The sequence below is a fragment of the Ruditapes philippinarum genome, unplaced genomic scaffold, assembly GCF_026571515.1.
Source record: "Ruditapes philippinarum isolate M1 unplaced genomic scaffold, ASM2657151v2 ctg723_1_1_1_1, whole genome shotgun sequence".
Lineage (NCBI taxonomy): Eukaryota > Metazoa > Mollusca > Bivalvia > Venerida > Veneridae > Ruditapes > Ruditapes philippinarum.
Genome location: NW_026866929.1, coordinates 651,041 through 675,577, shown reverse-complemented (window position 1 = coordinate 675,577; position 24,537 = coordinate 651,041). Strand labels below are relative to the sequence as shown.

The following is a 24,537-nucleotide window of genomic DNA, read 5'->3' as shown; positions in this document are numbered from 1 at the left end:
GATTGATATTTTAATATGTGAACATAACAAGTGATATAGCCAAATATTGTACATTTACAATTGTAGAGACAGATGGACGTTCTAAGTATGCTGTACTAGAGATCACACTGTCAGGATTTGAGATGAAAACATGTAGAAATGATATGGTGACAGCTTGCTCAGCTACTGTGTCTTCTCTACATACTCTTCTATATAGATATGGTAAGCTGTTTTAAATATGTTTGTTCTCTTGTATAGATATCTCCTATACAGATATGGTTAACTCATTAACAAATATTTGTTCTTAATCAAATGCCTTGATAATTAGATATGTAGAACCTCATTACTTAGTGGGGGCTTCTGTGAAACAGTGGTACAGGTTGCTGACTGCTATATTTATGAATCTTGTGAAGGATTTTGATGTGAGGAAGCTATCCAGCTAGCTTATGCAGGTTCTACTTACACACATTTTTATGTCTAGATTAATACACAAAGGGGGACATAAGGTGTTATTCCACAATTAAAGCTAGAAGGTTGCCATCTTATATTTATAGAGTAGGTGCCACAAAAAATCTCAGTCAATATTTAGATGAGTTTGGTCAGACTGTATGAAAGTGTAGGCTCTTCTGACTATACTGTTGCTATAAGCAACTCATTATCCCAGCTAGCGTTTATACTGTTAACAAGTGTATATGCCTTTGTTATTTGACAGATGGACAGAAAACCAGTATAACTCCAATATTTTCCTGTCCATGCAACACAGATGATATGCACACCACTGATTGGTTAATTAGTGAGAACTCTTCATTAGTGGAGGATGTAAAGAATGACTGCTTGGTGTTCACCTACCAGTTACCACGGAAATATGACCAAGTTCAAGGTGAGTTTTGCAGAAATAAAGCTATATGATTTGTCCAGAGATAGGGTTTGTGGGGGTGTTTTTTAATCAAAGCAATTAATAATGATAATTATTATTAGTAATTACATTTGAAAATTAATTGTCGTTTCATTAGAAGTTATTCATAATGTAAACATGTTTATACAGCAGTGTCACTTGCTTTTTTGCATCCTATTGTAATGATAGAAAAAATGAGTCAAAAGAGAATAAAAGTTCAATAAATCAACAAGTTTATGATTCACTATTTTTTGCATAAACTTTATTGATGATGGTTTTATACATTTATTGATATTTCAGCTCCAGCTTTGGTCTTGATAAATGTTGAAGGTGTTGCTGTAAGCTTGAGCCCGGTTCTACAGACTTGGTTTAGTTACAAGCCTGTTACCAGAATAGTACAGTCCAAGGAACCAAAGATAGAACTAGACCTTGAATTGGCTAAGATGGCATCACCATTGCAAACAAATGTCTCACAAGGCAAGTATTGATATCTTAGATATTTTCTGTGAATTTTCCTTCTAAAGGGCAAGTACATGTACTTACACATCCAGTTACAGAAGTGACAGTGATTTTATTTGCATAAAAACCAAGCCACATCTAGGCATTCTTCCAATTGACAAAATTGTTTAATGTTCTCAATCTTAATCTGTACTGTACTTTTATTTGAAAATTTCCATGAAGTTTGAAGATTACCACCAACCAGCTCAAATGATCAGGCAAATATGGCTCTTAAAGAAAAAAAACAACAACTATTTATTTTGTAATACATGTACATGTGTACATGATATGTTTATAAGTAACAGTTGGTTTTTCTTATTTATCAAAACCGAAAAAAGAACTTTGTTTTACCAAACAGTGTCTGTTCCAAGCAGTGGATCAAAGAGACAAACATTGAGTTTAACAAGGAGTCTTACAACCGGGCAACAGTCAACTTTACCATCTGGAAACCAGGACAAAAAATCTTCTGATGATCCAGAGCAATCTGGTATCGGACAGACGTTTGCAAGCATATTCCCCCTGATCAGAGTTCTACAAGTCCAGGTAACAAACAACTACAGAAAATATGTTTTAGTTTAGCAAAACAATTTGATGCTATTAGGAATATATTTGTTGTGTTATAATTATTTGTTTTTGTGTTGAAAGAAAAAATGCATTAGTAAATTTAAACATTTTTATTATGCTTTTTTTAAAGCTTATTTCAGCCACTTTTAAGTTCTTATCCAGGAACTAATTGTAGGCCTCTATCCCATGATCCCCAAGTTAGTGGTAAAATCCTTTTACCACTAGGACATCCATCCCTTAGTTCACATGTGCTGTAACATCTTTGGCAGTAATCCTTATTGTCTTTTTCACCTCTAAAGTTTTAGTTCATTCTGTATTTGGATCATAAATAGATCACATGTTGAAAATTCTAATTTCCGGTTAATAACCCAGTTATGCTTAAAAGATTGTTAATTATTAAAATGCTTGCATGTCCTGTAATTATGAATTTAACTTACTCATTTGTTGTTAGTTTAAATGTCTTGAAGCTGCAAATCTCTGAGTAAAGAAATCATTAAAAATCAAATGTAACAAACATAATGTGTAAGTTTAATAAATGTGTAGATATTTCAAATCCATGTGACATTGTATATGTGTTGGATAAAATATCACCCAATTTTCTTTTATATCACCATAAGTCTACCCAGCTACTATTTAACTAAAGGTTATTTTACATATTTTAGCACACAACGAGTAATTTCTGTGGACAGTATGAACTTTAGGATCTCTCATATCACTTGATGTGTAATTTTGGCACTAGTTTCACTATTTTATTTAGAACTCTTAGAAATAGAAAACTGTTTTCTTTGTATTTATTAGCAGAAATGATGGAAATGCTTGTTTCCTTGTACTTGTAGGTAGAAATGAAGAAAATCTGTATGTTCTTGCCAAAGCAGCATGTAGAAATGGATGATCCGAGTACAAATATTGTTGGAAATTTCCAGTCTATGGCAAGGTCAAAGTCACTTTGTGATACGCTTGTTGTTTGCCTGCCTCGTGTTGTCATTCAAAGTGCGGCAATAAAACCAATGTCTACAATACCAGATATCCCTATTACCAGTGTGGAAGGTTCTCTAGTTGGTAATGAATAGTTAGAAAAACTTTTTTGCAAATGAAAATTCTTTAAACATAATTTCCTTATGGAAGCTTTCATTTGTGAAAAAGCTTGAAAATGATTTAACTGGAATAATTTGTATCAAAGTTAACAGTTCCTTTTGACTTGTCACTTCATATTTTAATAAAAATGATACTAAAGTATCAAAATTAAAAGAAAATTGTATTATAATGTCCCATAAAGCCCATGGCATGTACATAAAATCATTGCTAAACATACTAGAAATATCAGCAGAATATATTTGTTAGGCAGTATGTTATTGTGTTTACTGAAAACACTCATGTTTTCAAATAACAGAAACTTTTTGATAAAATGCCTCTTGATATGACAGTAAGAAAATAACAGAAACTTTTTGATAAAATGCCTCTTGATATGACAGTAAGAAAAATAATACAATATGTTTGTAATAGCTTTAAAAATTGTATACCCTCACTACCTGTCTGTCTGTCCTGCTGTCTGTCTGTAGACAGACAAAACAGTAGAATGTAGAGACATCCATGTCCTATTGACATATTTCTAGTAATTGTATATTTTGCCAGTGATAGATTTTCACTTTTTTTATAATTGTATGATATATATTTTTTCTAATTCACAGGTGATAAAATACCATGGAATGTTAGTTTACAGAATTGCTGTGTGTACACAGTTCATAGTTCTCAAAAATTAAGAGCTCTGCAGTTGTTGAAACCGACAACTGTGTCATGTACTGTTGGTGTAAGCTACAAGTATACCCCACCCACATCAGATACAATATCAGCCCTGGGACTGTGTCTACATACAGACATGCGTTCTGTTACACTCTCAACTTCCATGGAACAGGTAACGTAACTTACAAGTATTTTCAGTTATCTAGTTGGATTAGAATAGGGAAAAATACTTTATTTTCATTCAAAATTTGACAAGTGATTGTGCTATTTTATTCTTTCGGCAGTACTGCTGAATTTGCTGGAAAAGGAGGAAAGAGTTATGTGTATGTGCCATCTGTTTGTGCGTTTATATCCTTGGCAGGACATGTTTAACTGTGACTGTTCGCATTTTGTATTCAAATGATATTCATTTATAGAAGAAGAAGAAAAAAGAGTTTGTTCTGTAACTGAACTACTCGATGTTAAGTACCAACTATTAGATCTACTGTATATGACTGTGCAGAAAACATTTTGAAATTGTGCTTGAGTAATTTTATAAAAAAAATCAGCTTTGAAATCAGAAATAAACCAGCATTGATGTTGTTTTATTGGAAATTGGTTTTTTTACAGGTCAAGCTTCTTGTTGATGTAGCAGGTAACACAATTTTAACCTGTCAGCAAGCAATATCCTGTGCTAATGACATTTCCAGATGTGTGGCATCTGAAAGCAAAGCCTCGAAATCTGTATCAGAACCTTTACATTATCAAAACCAATGTCCGTCTGCTCATGTAGCAAGTGCTGGCTCAGTCAGTCAGAGTGATGTCCCTTATACTCAGACATCAGGTGACATTACCTCCCTTGATACCCCCAGCAGAGAGCTGGAGATCATGGAATCAGCAGGGGAGGGAGTGAAGTTGTCACTATGGTTACAGTGGACATTACCAAAATGTGAGATGAGGCTTTATCTGAAAGGAAAACAAGGTGTGTAACTTATACTATACATATTTGTAGACCAGTAAAATAAATGGTCATTTTGTTATCATCTATAGGTTGACTGAATGTTTTATCTCTGTAAAAGGACTCTAGAAAAAAAGGAAAACATTGTATTGTTATGACTTGAATATTGTAAAGTCGGTTGAAGTAATAAACAAATGTACAGATAAATAATGCATTCACATGTAGAGATGATACTTTAACCCATTTTTATGGTCAATCTTCAAATTTATTTACTGATTGTTTTATTATTTAATGACTTATAATTTCTTAAATCATGCTCAGTTTTCTTAATTTTATATGATATAAATTAAAACAAGGATAAACAATAGTGATTTTTGACAACAATGACCAGGCAACAAAAGAAAAGAAAAATCTGGTTTCTGTATACAAACAGAACCTAAAAACAAGTCACTTTTTGCAATATGATTATGTTTATTAAATGAAGACAACATTTAAATGTTGTAGTATATGAATTGATGGCTTTCAGTTAAAGGTTTTCTGTATGTTGTCATGCAGCTTAGGTTTGTCATTTTGTTGGGACATGTCTATTTAACATGGAGAAATTGTTCGGAGAAATTGTTGATCAAAAGTGATAGATTTCTAATATATGAGCTTTATCTAGAGGTATCTTTCATACAGGTTCATCTATAATTAACCTTTAACCTCTATTACAGATGAAACAAAGGTTAGTGCTCTCCTTGAAGACATAACACTTTCAGTTGATGTACAGGACGTGTATTCTAAACTAAAGTTGAATATGGGAGGAGCTAATGTATCTCATTACAAGAGAAAGAGGTATAGTAAAAAAAATTCAACATAAGAAAACTGTATTGACAGTTTGGCTGTAATTTGGTACAGGATTATTTGTAAAAAAATAATCTAAATCACCAGCACTATTTTTATTTGGATTCATAGCTCATTAGTGATACTATATTATAATCCCTGTCAGTGACTACTGTTATTTTTGTATTGGCTGTTTTATTTTTGAGTTATTTTCTACATATTTTCGTTTTTGGTTTGATGCTGAAATATTGGTAATATTTTAATGGTCAATGATTTTATTTTTTTGAAAATGAGCTGTAAGAACAGGCTTTTGTTCAGCGTATAGAGCTAGGGTAGCCATATGCTTCAGTCAGATCTATATACACTGTAGTCTATTTCATGTAAGTGTTTAGATATTAAAACCCATTTAATTGACAATGGACTATTATGAAATTAATATATGACAAATGCTTTAGTTACAACAAAGAAAATGTTCACATTTATGAAGGACTTTATTTTGTTTGATTTTCAGTGGAGAAGAAAAATGGCAGAAAGGTATACAGGAAGGTTTATTAATGAGTTGTCGTAACAACCTGACCCACGATACCCATATTGTTACATCACGTTTATGGCGCAGTGACCACGGTTCCTCTCCTCTCACTATTTACCAGGGGAACCAGCCTCAAAGGGAGCAAACTCATGTATTTTCTTCACTAACATTTACAAGAGCTCTGAGAAAAAACGTAAAGAAAAGGTTACAGAAGTTAAATATTGATATACCAAATGTGGACATGCTAAATGGAGGTGATTTCACTCATCAGTTCTATTTTAATCAATATGTCAGTGAAGTTTGTTTATCTATAGCACCATGCGACTTTATTCTGTGCATGGAACCAGTGTCTGCCATTTTAAGCAGCTTGAATCATATGGAACTTCCGAAAACAACAAAAGCTGGGAAAACAGCCACCCCATTCAAGGGAGATAAATCTGTAGCACCTTCTTTGAATACATGTAACCTCCCTTTGCTGTATGCTGATGTATCAAATGTGAGAATATTTATACCAGGGGAGGAAACTGAGAGCAAACATAAGAAAGAAAAGATTTCAACTACTATTGAAAATGACATGCTCCTGTTCCAGGTAAGTTACCAGATTTCTATAAACTATTCATTGGTCAACTTTATTTAAAAGTTTTTCTCTTTGCCTAGTTAAGAAGTATGTCCTTACATATTTATTTCCCCATGTTTATGGTATGATTTTACAGAGTAAATTGCTACTATGACATGCATAACAGTCAAATTCGTCATTTATTGTATGCATTTATTGGAAATAAATAATAAGATAGATATTGTTAGTTGTACATGTATATTTACTGATAAGGAACAGTATTTTAAATGAATGTTTGGTCTTAAATGTGCACCTATGCATGAAGAAGTGATGAAGGAGTTTTGAGGGGGAGGGGATGGGGGAGAATATATTGTCTAGAAGTTTTTGAAGGTTAACTATTTATTCATAACTCAGTGACTTAACCCACCCAATACAGAAATAAAATGAGAAAAATAACAAATTTTACATGTCGAATTTTCAGTTCTTTAAATACATGTACAACTATTTGATTATTTATGTCTTTTGTTAGATACAGTCAATGAATATAACACCTCATGCAGACAACCCGCTACCCCGGTATGCGGTGGATAAAGAGCTATACCAGAAAGCTGTCCAGCTAGGGATCACATCAGAGTCTGGTGCTGCCATGTCTGATAAACAATTCCAAGTTGATATTAAAGGACTTAGCTTTACTTCAGGTAGTTATTTTTGTTTGTTGGTTTTTATGTCACAGCGACACAGTAAAGGTCATATGGCGACTTTCATGCTTTACTGGTGGTCCGTAAAACCTCAGGTGCTTTACGTGCATTATATCAGACCTGGATGGGCACCTGATTAGAACCACCAACATTTCGTAGGCTAGCTTCCTCATATGAATGAATCCAAAGTCCCTATCAGGATTAGAGCCCATAGCGGTGAGGTTCAAGTGATTTAAAAAATTTTATTAGTGTAAAACCAAGTTCTGTTTTATTGGGTCCATCTTAATGGGTTTTACACTAGGTTCTGTTCTTGATGTAACTTAATCACACTCCTATGCTTAATTTGTTACTCTCTTTGAATAATTATCAATTTGTTACTCTCTTTGAATTATTATCATCTTTAAAATTGTTGACATATTAAATTATTGGATAAAAAGTGCTTTGTTGCTTTGAATCTTTAACTTATCATTTGAATGGCAACTTTAATATTGAATACTAATGCTGTGATACTTATCTTCTTAGGTTGTTGGTCTGAATTGTTGAGACAAAGTGCACAGGAAAATTCAGGATCAGTCACCACACCAAGTACCCAGATACCTGCAGTGGAATGGAATTCCCTCAACATCAGGTAAAATTTGTATATATATTAACTCATGATGTACATGAACAATACTATTACTTGATTTAATAACTTGTTATAGATGTCAATGATAATCTTACAAAATGTCAGCCTGAAGAAGAGATCAAGAATGCCAAAACCTGTAGCTATTGATAAAAATTCAGAACCACCTGGTGCCGTTCATGCTGTTTTCTCTTTCCTTCCAATCTGTACAAAATGAAAACTTTGAATTCTTATTTATTTTGATAAAATACTTCATGGTAGTTTGATGATGGTGTATGTTAAAATGCATATATTATTTAGAAACACATTTGAGCCGCGCCATGACAAACCTAACATAATGGGTTTGCGACCAGCATGGATCCAGACCAGCCTACACATCTGCGCAGTCTGATCAGGATCCATGCTGTTCGCTTACAAATCATATAACAAGTAGAGAAACTGATAGCGAACAGCATGGATCCTGATCAGACTGCTCGGATGCGCAGGCTGGTCTGGATCCATGCTGGTCGCAAACCCATTATGTTGGTTTTGTCATGACGCGGCTCATTTAAAGTTGAAAACTAATCAGGTTACATCATCAAGTTGTTAAGATAATGGCACAGGTTTTTTTCTTGCACTCTATTTTTTCATATATGAAGTATAAGTTTTGTGTGTATCATGAAACTATCAACCCTTATTGGCAGCAACCCATTTTACTCATGCAACCAGTGCAAATCAAGGTTAGCTTTATCTTGATTGTTCATTATTCAGTCAGTACAAGTTTTAAAATTTTCCCTAAAAATGATAAATAGCTTTTTCCAGATCATAAGTCAGACAAGACCATTTATGGTGTGGTAAGGAACAAAGAGTTGAACCAAATGATTCCATTGTTGCATTATGCATATTTCTATTCTTAATTGTGTTATTTACAGCCTCTGGCCCATACACAAACAGAATACATGGCAAAATATTATGTAGATTACAGAGCAGTGAACATAATTATACAAAAAATACATAATAATCATCATACTACTTACTTATTATGCAAAATATCATTCATTGCAAGCAATTCTTAATGATTGTTAATTATGCTGGTGACTTTATTTAAAATGTTTAAAATGTTATTTCAGAGATGAACATAAAGACATAGAGTTATTCCCCTTGTTGTCTCCTTGTGACCTGAAACTAGTGCTGGCTCCAGCCTTAGTTAACTATACCCCGGTGTTAGGGAATGCTGACCTGAAGGTTAGTTAGTAGTCTGGTATATGTAATCTTTTTAATGAATGCATTCATAAATATTTTGCTTAATTAATATATGATTGCCTTAACTGCTGACATCTCATTTGGGCAAGAAACATATACAGTTAATGTTTGTTGGTTTTAAAAACATTCTTTATTTTAGGATACTATTTGCCTTGCAAATATCTTAGATTTATGAATCAGAGAGCAAATTAACCCCTTTTATGAAGTTGCACATTTTATTTCTTACACTGAGATATGGTCAAAAATGTAATAAGATTAGTGTTAAAACTAAGGAAATAAACAAACCTGCTTCAGTGATTGTAAGCTACCTTAGCTTAAACAATTTAATTTTCATCATGAATTGATGGTAAGTTAATACAAATTTTCTATTCTGTTTCTTTTTTTTCAGGCTAATTTAGTGTGTGGGTATGGAATGGAGTTTAATGTTGTCAGTGACCTTGACCTTAATATAAGCACCAATCAGATTCATTTAATGCATAGGAAGGTCACAGAGACCTTGAAAACTCTGAAAATTAGTGCAGAAAAAAGTGACGACAATGAGGAGAGTGTTTCATTACAAGATAGTGGCATAGGCAGTGAAGTGTCAGCTGTCACATTACAGCGGTCAACTTTCAAACAAGATAATGCAGGTCAAGGTCAAAATAAGACTGACACCAGAATGACCTTGACACCAGTTGACCTACTTTTAACAGCAGGTCGCATTTCATGCACTTTATATACACATAAGAAAACAGAAATTGAGGTGAAACAAGAGACAGGTAAACATGACAACAGTAAGAAAAAGAAAAAGTGTTCTAAACAAGACCTGGAATGGAGGGTTGATACGGGACTTGAAGAAGGGGCAGATGCTATGCATTACGAGCATATTGGCTATGAGGATCCGTACCTTATGAATATGTATAAGATGAATACAGACACAGAGGCAAAGGTTATAGCAGCAGGAACTACTTGTTTAGAACCATTCCTGTTCTTCTACATCTCTCAGCCTCATACAGTACTATCATGTCAGCTTGATCATCAAAAGTTTGAGATGTCTTGTTACGATATCTTGATTAAAGGAACACCAGAGAAAACCTTAATTCCAGGTGAATAATTTATATCATTTTAATGTATTAGGAGTACATAAATATAGGGCTAATATTTGATATGCTTTCTGTATTTCTTAAAGTGACATGTTCATTTTTTTATTGTCAAGTTGAGCTGAATTGACTATATATTTCAAAGGTTGACTCATCATGTTATAATGGTGATTGACCAACAGTTGATATAGGAAAATGTTTCTGATAACATGTAAATTTGCAGAAAAAAATATAAAAGACTGCCCCACTTTTTTTTATACATTGAACATTTTAGGTAAATTCCAATAAATATTTACAGAATTTTTCTTGTGGTGATGTCAGTTACTTATCATTAATGCAAAGTAAATTATAAAATTGACAGCAATATTGGCTTAATGTAAATATGTTTTGACTTTCTCCTTATTACTCACTGTACACTCTTGGATGGGCATAATGGTCACTTTAACAAAGCATTTTATACACATGTAATTATGCAATAAATATATTTATGAATTTGCTTGGCTAGTTTTACAAGTAATGAATCCGTTTGCATTAACAGTGACTGATGTGAAACTGTTACCTGACTGTTCTGACTTCACTGAGTATTGGTTAGAGACCCGACCTGGCCAGCCTCATCAATCTACTGGCATACCAGCTAGTCTGTTCACTCTGTCAATAGTTGACTTCCTTAGTAAACCAGGTAAGATTCTTGTCACATTCTCTATGTTTGCTTGTCTATGATATTAAATCAGATAGAAATTAAGAATCAATTGCAGCTATTAATTGTTCTGATTCTTTTTCTGTATGGATTGCTTATTAGCTTGGCTACTTGAAGAATAGATGGGAGCTATTGTAATCACTCAGGCATCACACTTTAACTCTATCATGGATTTTGACAGAATTATGAACCTTTTTGAACTTGGAGAAAATTCTACATTATCAAGGTTTTTGTTTTACTATCAAGCACTAAGAATAGTCAAGAACAGTGTTCTACTGACAGCTATTTGTTATGTTGGGTTCAAATGGCAATTTTCCAGCTTTACTGGTTCAGGAATACCTCTGGTGCCCCTTAAGGCATTATTTCAGTCATGAGTGCACACTGTACTTAAACCTTCAACCCTCCATTGGTTACCTGGATAGCTTTCTTACATGATACAAGGCAATGTTCTTTAGGGGATTCTAATGGTCAACTGGTGGTTGCAAGGGGGGGGGAGGTGATTTGAGGCAAGTGACCTTAACCAACCCACCTTGGGGGCCCATTCAGTACAATAAAGTCAAATTTAATTATTGTCAGTCCATTATGAACCTGGAGATTTTTTATATGATTTAGTATTGTATCAATTTTTTGGCTACATTAATGTACATGTAAAGTTGGATTTGTAAATATGAAATTTTGCAGATTGATTTTTTTTAAGATGATATTGTCTGCATGTATGCTATACAAAAAGTACATTAAGTAAAGTTACATTTCAGGAAAAATAATCTGGAAGATTGAAAGACCTGTTAGACTAAATGTTTCTTTCCTGAAGATAAAACAAGGCCAGGAGTTTTATAAAACATTGTTACCATGGCAACAGAAAACACACGAAAGAACAAAATCATCTAAACCAGCAAGTAGAGATTCTGCCAGTACCATGGGTATACAATTTTTATTTAAACATATGATAGTTCTTTTAATACAAATACACCCTCATATTTACAAGATAGTAAAATGTGACACATGAATGTTATATCAACAAAATACCACCATGTTTTGTTATAACCAATGTTGTTGCATAGATTTTAGTAGTGATCATGAAATCATAAATAGTTCAATGCATATTATCATTAATAGTTAAAATCTGTCACATGTAGATAATAGATAGCATAAAATCATAAATAGTTCATGCTTGGTATGAAATCATTACACCATATTATGTTTACATAAATTGTTCATGATTTTTTTAACTTAATAACACATATCTAAGTTTTTTGAATCATATAAGTATAAATAGTCCATACATCTCATAAAATCATGTACAGTTTGGCACATAATTATACCATAGATAAAAATTGAGCAGAAAAAGGACTCTAAATATTCCTACTTATTAATGCATAAGATTTAAATTTTATACATGTATATGCTAGGCATGTTAATGATATAGTTGAAAATGAATATTGATTTGAAGTTTTAGTAAAACCAGCTTACATGTATATTTACATAACTTGTTTTCAGAATTGCTAAGTGGAATCAGAAGTGTGGAACTAAGAACTGTGCAGGTTATGGTTGCCATGGAAACCAAACCTTGTGATGAAAAACCAGAAATTATTGCATCATTTAGTGATTTTAAGGGACAAGTTGATTTACATCAAAATGACAAAGGTAATTCAGACTGGTTTTGTAATGATTTTTTGTAACCATTGAACCTTTACCTCGCTAAACCATAAGCAATTAGCTTTTGCCATCAGTATAGAGCAAGGCCAGCTTTCCCTACTTACTTTTTATTTACATTTTGATGTTTCCAATATTGAAAAAGAAAAGTTCCAGAAATTGAAGTCCCATTTAGGGAATTAAGTAGTTTAACGGTATATGAAAAATAGCAATTCTGTTTTGCATTTGATGTATTAATTGAGTGTTACATCATGCTCCTTTTTTTCACTGTCGCCTTGAGCTGAATAAGTTATATTTATTAGAAAAAATACCATAATATTGGTGATTTACAATTTACCAATAATTGATGATACTAAATGTTTAGGAAACAATATAAATTACTTAAATTATAAAAAGACTGCTGCTCTCTGTTTATCAATTGAAAGTTACCCATAAATTCTTAACAATACAGAAATTTCAATGAATCACAAAGGTTTTTTAGGTTGAAAAATATAAAAACAAGAACAATTCTGGCAAAATGTAAAGTTATTTTCACTTTTTCTTGTACACTTAGAAGTGTATAATGTCACATTAATGAATTTATTGAACGTAGTAAGTGAAATTCTCAAATGCTTTCTTAGAGTCCTAGGTTAGAGTGACTTATTTCTAGTCAAGGACAAGCCACTTGCATAGTATCTTATTCCCCATCATACAGTAAAGGTTGATACCCCTTAAATAAGTATAAGATAGGAGAAACAATACATTGACTTGTTAAGTTTATAGCTGGTTTTCAAGTTTGGTCACTAGGTCCACTGACCATAGTCCAGCCTATGAACTATTGTATTGCTATTTGACTATTGGCTAGATATAAGCCATGACTAAGTATTAAACTGACAAAGTGCAGTCTGCAGAACTCTTTGATAACCATTTCACAAAGGATATAAAAGTTTCATATTATTAAAAGAATAAAAAGAAATATTGATGAGAAAAAGGAAATTGCATTTTCAAGTTTGTGTAAAATGTTTTCCAGGTGAAGTGATCAGTATACTGCTGTCATCCTACATGCGTGACATGTTAGTGAAGACTGTCTATGAAAGTAGGTCACTCACCATGATTGATCCATTCTGTTTGAAAGTAGACGGTACATATACTCGTATATCAAGAGACGATCACGACTACCTGTCACAGAGTGTGGTTACCATAGCAACTGGTCTTATTACTGTGCACTTTGGTCAGGAACATGCACTTTGTTTGAAACTGCTCACGGACCATGTTGTAGAATTTTATGAGGTATTTTTATGCCATACAATGCAAATCTTGATTTTTAGCTATCTTTATCAAGAGTAAACATTAGTTTCCATATATTTATATATTTTGTATATGCTCAGGTCTGTTCAAGGAATATTACATACAAAGAGAAATATTTGACAATCTTGACATAGAATTTATAATATCAGGCATTTTTTAAATTGTTTTCTGACGATCTCAAACACAGGAATACCAAACTAGGAAAAAAATGGCTTATATAGAAATATATATTCAAACAAAAATTGAAATGAATGTTTTAATATTTTGTCAGATATTGAATATTTTAGTATTTTTATTTCAAGGAACTTTCAGCAGGGACAAGTGCAAAGACAAAAACAGAGAAGGAGAAAAGAGATTATAGTGGTAGCAAGTCATTTACAGCAGATTTTATTGCTCATGCATCCAGGGATGATTTAAGATCTGGAGAATTTCAATATGTGATGGACACAGGTATCTAACCCCATCCAGTCTTCTATACACTTAAATTAATAGATTGTTGCCCATCTTGTTCTTTCTTTCTGGCTGGGGCTATCAGTTACCTCATCTATCACATTTTCTGTTTTTATAAGCAAGAGCATTTTAGATTAGACATAAAATACTTATTGGCAAGAATCTCATTTTGACAAACAGAACTATGACCTCAAGTTTTATCACTCACATTAAACAGTGATACTAGGTAAATGGTGGTCAAAAGTTACCAGAAATGTTTGGTTTTTTAAAATATTAAATGGAACATTATTTATACAAGAAAAAAAAACACAGAAAATTCAAAAGGTTGTCATTTATTTATCACATTCAAAATTCTTTTCATGGAGTTAACAATTTTTTCATTGCACAGCCATTTTATTTCAGATTGTGTGGAGGTTATTCCAAGACCAGGAGAGATTGTATTTTGTAATATTGACAGGGAAGGTAACTCTAGTATGACTTGGAGCTATAGTGAACCAAGAGTTATCTCTGGTTTATCGTCCACACCTGTACCATTTAACACTCCTGGTATTTATGACAAGGTGAGCATGTTATTTATGAACAAAACACAAATTATGTTTTACAATTTACTAATGAAAACAACAGAATGCAAAAAAACAAAAAAAACTTTACAAACAATAAAAGATGCTAATGTTATTATTAAATTAGTACAATCAGAGTCATAGATATCATGTTATCTACATCTCTGGTACTATGAAAAATGAACACGAGTCCTTAAATGTAAATCTAAAAACATTATTTGTGTATGTTTTCCTTTGATTGGTTGTCATGATTTTGTTTGTATAGGCTGGATGCACACTGCAGTATTGGGATAGTTTAGTTCAACAATTTATGGACTTTGTGGACATAGATCTACAAGAGAATGATGTCACAGATGTGATGTTACCAAGTATCAGGGAGAACAGAGCTCAAGATCTTGTAGCTGCCCTCATATGGAGAATTGTTGTCAAAAACCAGGAAGAGTATGAAGTGTTTTATCTTTATTATGGAGTGAATGGTGCTTAAATTAGGGCTGTTTACTTAGAAATTGGGATGAGACCATAGCATTTCATTTTTGGAAAATTCAATTGTAATATTTTGGTTAATTGAGAAAGAATGTATTAACCTTTTAATAACAAACAAAAAGTACATTTAAAGAACTAAATACATTTCATTCAGTGCTAAAATATCACATTGATTACAAAAGCTGCTACCTATCCTAAAATGCCTTTTAAATGTCAACAAACTTTTCATGAGTTTAGCTGGGAGTGTACATGAATTTTTGTTCGAACTTTCAGTTGTTGAGCAGTAACCTATTGAAATTCTCTAGAATGTAGCCAACACAAGACATTATTTGTGGGATATTTGCAGATAAATTTTTGGAGAAAGTAAAGTGTGTGTGTTTTTTTTTTGGTTTTTTTTTTTTAAAGAGGAAGCCACTCATTATTGGTATTTGTTAAATAAACACAATTCATCATTATGCAAAAAGTGAACAAAAGGCTGAAAGTAGATTTGAAGAAATACAGTAGTATTTCAAAGCATATACCTATTCAACCGCTTATCTGCCTCTTATTTTTGTCTGCATAGATAAACAGGACAGTGGCCTAGTGGTTAAGGTGTCTGCCTCTCAACCCAGAGATCATAGGTTCGAGCCCTATTCGGGTCACGACCATGTTTCTTCATATGACACCAGTACTGGTTGGTTCCAGGAAGAGGACTTGAAAGTGATTAATATAAGTTGCAAGAAATTGTTTCGCAATCGAGCTTAAATAAATATGTTTAAACCAAACCAACAGGACAGATGTAATATCTTAACTCTGCAATCCTAAAATTTCACAGTCTTACACAGTCTTTTAGATATGTCCTGATTTAAATACATGTACATTTAACCTCTGCAGAACGACCCTTTGTAAAGAAATAAAAAAAAATTATAACAGAAGTATCAATTCTTTATAAAGGAAGAACTCACAATAACTTAAAGCACTTGTAAGAACAACACCTCTCAGAAAACAACAAAATCTTTGTCTCCTACAGGGAGTTGCTGTACCAATGTTAAACATGTACTGTATAATAGATTGTTATATTAACAGTGAAATGATGCTCCCACCAGCTTCACTAGCTGCCTCGATGAAAGTGGATTCATGTTTTATACCCAGCTTGATACCAGTTACACAGTTAGGCCTCACAATGGAGGGGGTCCAGTTACATCTCAGTAACCATGTACATTGTCTTGGCACAGGTAATCTATTCTTTTGTATCATATCAGGACATTAAAAAAAGCAAACAAATTATGCGTCATTGGTCTATGCATAAGACGCTCAAAGTGATGAAAAAAAGCTCAAAATATTTGTTTAAAAAAAGCTCAAAATATTTGTTTATATTTAAGAAAAAAGTGATAATATTTAGCCAATTATGTGCCTATTTATGAGACACATCAGGTGATAAAATTGGTCCAGTATTGTCCCAATACATTTGTGTGTGTCAGTCTAAATGTATAAGACAGATATTTTGGTAAATAGATAACATATTATTTGTCTATGTATAAAACACCAAAGTGGATGAAATATGGTTAATGATTATAAAATACACTGGTTAACCCATTACAATTTCCATCTTCCAAAATCAAAACAACAAAATTTAAAAAAAAAATGGGAGATGGGCAATTCTATGTAAGAAATTCAGGTTGATTAGGGTTATATTTATAAAATAGTATCAATTCATACTGCATGTTTATTATATAACAGAAACACCTAGCAAGCTGAAGCCTTTCTTCATGAGTTCTAGCTACCAGCCTACTGGAGAATTTGCTGTGATTTCATTGGATGCTGCATTGATTGCTTTTACCCAATGGCAAAGTCAGCAAGCCCGGAACCAAATTCAGGTGAATATTTAGTATAATATTTTTTTTAAAGAACTTAAAAATCTTCCTTCGATATTCATATTTTATTTTTTTAAACAAATTTAGAAAGAATTGTTGGTAAGATTTAGTTTTGGGGATACTTTTTAGTAGACAAATTAAGTGAATATACGTATATATATATATTTAGACTTAGTTGCCAAAACTGATGCTAGTTATTAGAAATACATGTGCATCCTCTGAGGCAAAATCATAATTATTCTGACCACTATCTATCATATGCATTCTTAGTTTGAGGATGCTTTAGTGATAGAACAACTGATACAGGAATTATTAGTGAAATTTCTTTCTTATATTTGCAGTTTTCAAGTGTACTGAGTGTAGATCTACTGGAGTATAAGACATTGACCATGGAAAAACTAGTGTCACCATTCGAAATATCTGGAAACTGTAACCTACACAATATAACAAAGGTAAATATTTGTATGTGAAAAACTTATTTCTATATAATTATGAGCTGCATTATAAACTCTTTAATTTCTAGCAGTTATAATGACTTGTCTACTTCACAAGTTTATTGCCAGCTACATGTAGCTTGCACATCTTCCCAGTCTGTCCTGGAATTCTGGACTGCATATCTTTGATCTTTTGATATAGTAGTCCTTTAAATTTTAATTTTTTCAGTCCTTTATGATAATTGTTAATTTTGATCATAAACCATTCATCATTCATGTTTGTAAGAGAGATGACATGCCCTATGTAACTTGTGTGTAACATGATATTTTGTATTTCAGTCACTTACATTAGATGTAGATATAAGTTGTGAACCTGTCAGAGTCCGTGTTGGTCAGGGTGGTGTACACAATATAGCCAGTTCATTACAAGCATGGAATCAAATTATGAAAGGTAAATATATATATATATATTTTTTATAAGTTATAAACTATCACTCCTGCAATGCAGGCAGAGATTATTATATTACTATGCTACAAGTAAAGTCAGAAAAACTTTCACATCACTGCAGAAGTGGCCATCATTTCAGAAGTGGCAGCATGGCCAAGTGGTTAATTTGTTGGACTAGTAATCTTAAGGATGGCTTGCCGTGTGGGTTCAAACCCTGTTTGGGGCAAGCTGTTGTTTCTGTGAGCAAGAAACTTTACACTTATTGCTCAATACCTTTTGGTTCTAGGAACAGATTCGAGACTGTTTCAATAAGCCTATAGTTTCTTACACAATCAAACTAAAATAGATTAGTATAAACTAATAGCTCATTGTGATTTTCTGGCATTTTCAATTATTAAGGTATTGGCTATATTAGGGTAAAAAACAGCACTTATGTCATACTGGGAATCATAGTCTTGATTCCAGAAGTGCTTGAACCCATTAATACTTCGTTACTAGATGAAGACTACAAGTATTAGGCCTTTGCTTATCTTTAAATTTGATAAAACCATTAAGTAACTTATAACAACTGGACTAAATATATGTTGTGTTATTGTATGTTATAGATGAACCAAGTCAACTAGATGAGATTGTATTTTGCCACTATGTTATATGTAACAACACCCAGCAGCCTATAAGGTTTGGTCAGGTAGGCACAGATGAAAACCTTGTACTACAATCACGAGAGATGCACCAGTATGGCTGGAGATCACATAAAATGAAACAGGTTTGTGGCTGTGCTAAAATTAGTCTAATAATGTTCTTTTCGTAAATATTAAACAACACACTGTTTAGAGGAAGAAATTTAAACTTTGATAGACTTAAATTATGATCGCTGTTATAGATATTTACAATCTATGCAATTTTTTCCATATTTGACACAAATATATGATAAAATTTACTTTTTTTATCACTATATTTTCTACCTGGATACTAACGGAATAAAGGTTTTTTTGATACATTATAAACATAATGATTTCTTATTATGGATAGTAAGTGCCTTAAGTTAGCTTAAAATCACTAAATAATTGTAACCGTTAGCCTGCTGGCAGCAACTAAATCTAAGCATGTAATCAGTGCCATCTGATCTTGGTCTGCACTGTTCGCTGTTCACTCCTTTTTGACAATTTTCCCAAAATGATGAATGGTATTGTTGAGATTGACAGATAGACAGGACAATTTAAGATATTTAGTGATTTAATGGTTAATAATACTAATGTGACATAAAACTCAAATAAGAATGTGTAAATGAATGAATAAAACAAATAAAGGATTTTGAACACACAAAACAAAGCAGGTCAGATTTTAGTATATTTATTATTGGCACACATTAGATATTCAGTAGCCTATATCAGGGTCAATGAATGAATTAAATGTATGAATTTATTTTACAGGAGATGCATATATGTTTGGATGGTAGTGTATGGAAGTGGTGTGACGCTGTTGATTTAAACAAACCAGGAACCAACGTCCGCAGTGTCACGTCAGCTGACCAACAATACACACTTGTTATAACTATCAAACGTCTCTCCAACCTACAAAACCAAGTAAGTATCATATTGTAATATCTCTTATACGAAAATAAACAAGCTTGCTTATAATGGTAGTTACAACCTAGTGCAAAAGGTGTTTGTTTCTTATCCAAGAGATTGTAGGTTTGAGCTCTACTATGTAAGACTTTTATGACACCAATACTGGTCAGTTTCAGGAAGCAGACTCAAACATGCCCTTTGTGACTGAGTGGATGCCTTTATGATTTAGGCATAGAATTGCATCCACCGTTTATCTCTGGGTGGTCACAAGAGGTGATTAAATGGGTTTGAATAACGGGAGTCTATGTATCTCTTATCTCCAGCAGATAAACCTGGGTTGTTGCTTTGAAGTTTTTTATTCCAGAGGTTAGCCAAAATCATTTATCCTGTTTCAGCGCCATATGACCTAAACTGTGTTGGTGTGCTGTAAAATCAAACAAACAAAACAGACTTAAATATGTTTCAAATAAGTATCAACATTCCCTCACAAGGGAGGTTACAAAAATATTCTTTGAATTAATGGAGCAAAACCTTACATTTACAAATGATTAACAATCAGCATCAAAATTTCTCCAAAATAATTATTATAGGTTAATCATTTAATGCTAACTTGAAAAGTTAATTTTGCATAGTTAAAGATGATAGAATTGAAAAGTTAATTTTGAATAGTTAAAGATGATAGAACTTCAGAAAAATCTAAAAAAATGTGCTCCCAGTGTTGCTCATTTAATAGGTTCTTAGAGTATCCTTGTATCTCTGTCCAGTTGATTACGCTTGAGAGATGAGCCATATACCTAAAAATTTAAGTCCCTTAACCTATGGATGGACTGTTTCAGATTCACTCTGTGTAAAGCTGTTCTGTGTTGTATTTCTTTCAGGTTATAATTTCTGGCCTTGTAGTGGTTTCTAACAGATTGTATCAGCACATGGAGGTGAAGGTTGTTACCAAGGAGACAGAACATCATGCTGTTGCTGGGTCAGAAAACACTATTCCGTCATACATACTAGAGCCACAGAAAATACTGGGAATCAAGTTAAGGCCTTGGGGAACTAATAGTCCCTGGTCTAAGGAAGTGCATGTATGCAGTTCTAACTTCAAGGAAAATAATTTGGTGAAGGTAAGTGATCTATTTTATGCTAGTTTTTTTTCCAGTGTATATAGTTCTATTTTTTACAAAATTGACCTCCCTTACCAAAAGTGGCAACCATTTTGGAGGTCAACATTCTGTATATTATTGACAAAATATTAAAAAATTGAAATAAAGAGCTGATTTAGAATTAAAACGAACAGCTGATTTACATGAATTGTCAGATTCTTTTATATGTACATGTATGAAGGAAAATATTATTCATGTGAGGAAGCTATCCAGCTAGCTTGTGGAATATTGGTGGTTCTACTCAGGTGCCTGCTTCTGCCTGAAATATTGCATATAGTAACACATGAGCACTTTCCTCAAGAGTAAAGCTGGATAATTGCCAAACAACATTTAAAGTCCTGTTGTGATGAAATTCTAAAATAAATAGCAGTAGATTAAGGTTGTGTTGATATAATTGAATCGTTATTTATTGACTTTCATTATTTTTGTTTACAGATCACGTCTGGCAGTAAAATATTCCACATCTGGTGTAGAGTTATTTCACATAATATACAAAAACTGCAGCAAATTTATGTAAGTACATTAGATAACATAATTATATTGACTTCTTTTATATCTCATTTTTTTGTGTCATCTAATTTATACATGTAGAAGCTGATTGCTAAATATCTACCTGATTGTAAAGCATTGTTTACAGATCATTTTGTTTGTTATTTACTGGAACATGTGTATCTGGAATTTACAAAAGCTATGACATGTTTTTATGCCCCCACAAAGTGGGAGCATATAGCATTGCACTTGTCCGTCCATCCGTACGAACCCAGAGGTACTTGTGTGACTTGGAGAACAATGGGTAACAGTAAATTCTCTTTGATCCTATTCATTCTGTTTTTAATTGTTCTGAAAGTAATTGTTCCTATACCCCTTAAATACCCTTATATACCACCACAAAGGGGCGTCCGTGGCCGAGTGGTAAAGATAGTTGATTTCAGACCACTTGCCTCTTACTGCTGTTGGTTCCAATCTCAAAAGGGACTTTGAAAACTTCCATGTGAGGAAGCTGTCCAGCTAGATACAGAACTAAGGTGGTTCTATTCAGGTGCCTGTTTGTGACTGAAATAATGCACAGAAGGGTACCTTAAGTCTGCCTCCACTAGTATAAAGCCAGAAAATCATTATATGACCTACACTGTATTAGGTGATGTAAAACCCAACCAAACAAAAAGCAACACCTCTACAGCAGTAGATGAAAACAGTTAAAGACTTAATATCTGCATCTTAATATTAAACAAATATATATTACTAAAATGTCAAGATTATAATGTATTTTGACCTAGTTCTTTCTTTACTGAGTTAATGAGATAGGCTGTTAATATATAGTTATTATTATCTTTTATATGGTTTTTCAAGCAGAAGTACATGTACTGTAAAGATTATATTTTGCAGAAGTACTTTAAAGTCATTATATTGCAGTACTTGGCATAAGAACATGTGTGTGATAAGCCTATCCTATATTTAGCAGCAAGGGTCACCATAGCTGTTGATTAATACAGCTATGCAAGTGATATTGTTAAGATTCTATGATAATACATGTAATTAATTGTAATTCATCCTAAAGGATATATGAGCCGCGTCACGAAAAAACCAACATAGTGGGTTTGCGACCAGCATGGATCCGCGCAGTCTGATCAGGATCCATGCTGTTCGCTATCAGTTTCTCTACTTGTAATAGAGTTGGTAAGCGAGCAGCATGGATCCTGATGACTGCGCGGATGCGCAGGCTGATCTGGATCCATGCTGGATGCAAACGCAAAATGTTGGTTGTGTCGTGATGCGGCTCATATATATAAAAATCAATCACACAAGACTACCACTTTATTAATTGTTTATGGTGCTCAACCCAGCTTGTGTTTATTTTATTTGTTAAAAAACTCCTGTATATCTGCATTATGAACCTTTTCTTTAAATGATTGAATTATTTTCAGGTTATACTTTGCCCCCTGTACACAGTAAGGAGTCATCTTCCATACCCTCTATATGTTAACATTGACACCAGCAAACTTAATGTTCATGAGCAGATAGAGGCCCCAGGGCGGGGCAGGGACTTTCAGTTACAATGCCCTGGTGGTGATATCCATCAGGCCCTTACATTTCAGTTCAGGTAAATTGCTGTAATTTTACACAAGTTGTTTTTTCTTATATATGAATGTACATGTATTTAGTGTAAAAAGTGTGAAAAACTTGGTGTTTGAGAAGAATTCAACAGTGGTACCATGAATTGCAGAAATGGTCAGGTACATCTAAATACTAGACAGTCTGTAAGAACTAATAAAATGTATCACAGACGAGACCAAAACCAAAATCGCCATTTGGCACTATATCAGTTGACATTTTATTACATGTATAGTTTGCATACAACTTAATTTCCTCAGAGTGCATGGCTGCAAAATTTCAATAAAACTGAAATAGAAGCTGTGCTTGTCTAGATTGTTAGCAACTATACCCAATCTTCTGATAGAAATTATTTTTAAGTGTAAAGCTATGTTAGCAACTATACCCAACCTTTAGTGAGAAACCATTGTAAGGTGTTAGGCTATGTTAGAAAATAATCCCAACCTGCAGAGGAGAAAGTATTGGAAGGTATAAAGCTATGTTAGCAACTGAGTCCAATCTCCAGAAAGAATTATTATTTTGTCTAAAGTAGAAAGTTAGAAAATATGCATTTACTTAGCAGCCAGATTTAGTGAGAAATGCTAGAATTTGCTCATAAAATCAATAGTCATGTATTAACGAAAAACTAAATGTGATGAAGCTTTCATACAAATGTTAACATACTTTGTCACAATGTCACAAAAGTAAAAGCAGCTAAGTTATTGGAGAAAAAAAACCACTATGGCTAACCTGCAATTCAAGTGAATTTACAGCCATTGTTCAATCAAGACATAGATTTTCTCATTGTATGATCCAGACATAGTTTTCCTGTTCAAATAATGCTAGAAGTAACATTTGTAAAAATACATGTACATGATTGTATGATTTTATGAAAACAATCAACATTTTGTATAAATCATTATTACAGCTGCCTAAAAAGGAAATTTTAGTTTAAAACGATTCACAAAAAATCCCCTTTCAGTTAAATGTAATATTATCCAATGTTGCATGCATAACATGAACTCAACCACTGGATACCTTTATCCCAAGCCTACACAGGAGAGTGTATTAGCACCAATTGTTAGGTTTTAGCATAGTATTGGCCATTCGTACAGATACCCCATTCACCATTTAATAAAAGTATGCTGAAATTATAAGAAAAATATTCTTAAGTGTTATAGTGCATCACAGCCATAATCATGCAACTAAACATCAAATAAAGATGAGGTGAATCTGTTTTCTTTCATGTTGTAACATTAGAACTGTTGAAAAAATAACAATACACTGGGTTATAAGTATTGTTATCTAACTGAGGATAACAAAATGTATCAAACAACATCTTGTTACCATGGACATACATTTTTTTAACAATGTTGACACTAAGAGCATACAATTTTTTGGAAGATTATTTGGAATACTATTTATAAAAAAACTTCTTTGATATTTCAGTTCAAACTCTGTAAAGTCCAGCACAAGTGTTACACTTTCAACTGGGCTTATAGATCAGCTTCAGAGAGCACAGGTTACTGACTTTAACCCTGATAGCTTAAGCAACTACTGGAAGACTGATTCCTGGTTTGAGTGGCCATATATACAGAATGTCCATTTAGAGTAAGATAATTTTATGCTATCAAATATATGAATTAAAAAGGTCAGTGATTCCATCAAGATTTCTGGTCTGTGTGCCAGAAA

The 24,537-nt window shown here is 32.9% G+C and overlaps 1 protein-coding gene across 1 annotated transcript in view; it reads left to right on the top strand.

Annotated features, from left to right (window-relative positions):
• Positions 1 to 24,537, top strand: part of LOC132734231 (intermembrane lipid transfer protein VPS13B-like) — a 50,646-nt gene that overhangs the window by 10,126 nt on the left and 15,983 nt on the right. The window contains 30 exon segments of the mRNA XM_060720935.1: positions 67 to 201; positions 692 to 859; positions 1,175 to 1,351; positions 1,731 to 1,915; positions 2,773 to 2,995; positions 3,625 to 3,848; positions 4,286 to 4,637; positions 5,327 to 5,447; positions 5,947 to 6,553; positions 7,050 to 7,218; positions 7,741 to 7,846; positions 8,950 to 9,064; positions 9,471 to 10,167; positions 10,700 to 10,840; positions 11,614 to 11,778; positions 12,356 to 12,502; positions 13,521 to 13,780; positions 14,101 to 14,248; positions 14,651 to 14,808; positions 15,074 to 15,249; positions 16,357 to 16,505; positions 17,011 to 17,147; positions 17,486 to 17,596; positions 17,918 to 18,029; positions 18,632 to 18,792; positions 19,460 to 19,612; positions 20,476 to 20,715; positions 21,190 to 21,267; positions 22,680 to 22,855; positions 24,295 to 24,456. Of these exon segments, the coding sequence (XP_060576918.1) occupies positions 67 to 201; positions 692 to 859; positions 1,175 to 1,351; positions 1,731 to 1,915; positions 2,773 to 2,995; positions 3,625 to 3,848; positions 4,286 to 4,637; positions 5,327 to 5,447; positions 5,947 to 6,553; positions 7,050 to 7,218; positions 7,741 to 7,846; positions 8,950 to 9,064; positions 9,471 to 10,167; positions 10,700 to 10,840; positions 11,614 to 11,778; positions 12,356 to 12,502; positions 13,521 to 13,780; positions 14,101 to 14,248; positions 14,651 to 14,808; positions 15,074 to 15,249; positions 16,357 to 16,505; positions 17,011 to 17,147; positions 17,486 to 17,596; positions 17,918 to 18,029; positions 18,632 to 18,792; positions 19,460 to 19,612; positions 20,476 to 20,715; positions 21,190 to 21,267; positions 22,680 to 22,855; positions 24,295 to 24,456 (5,953 nt within the window).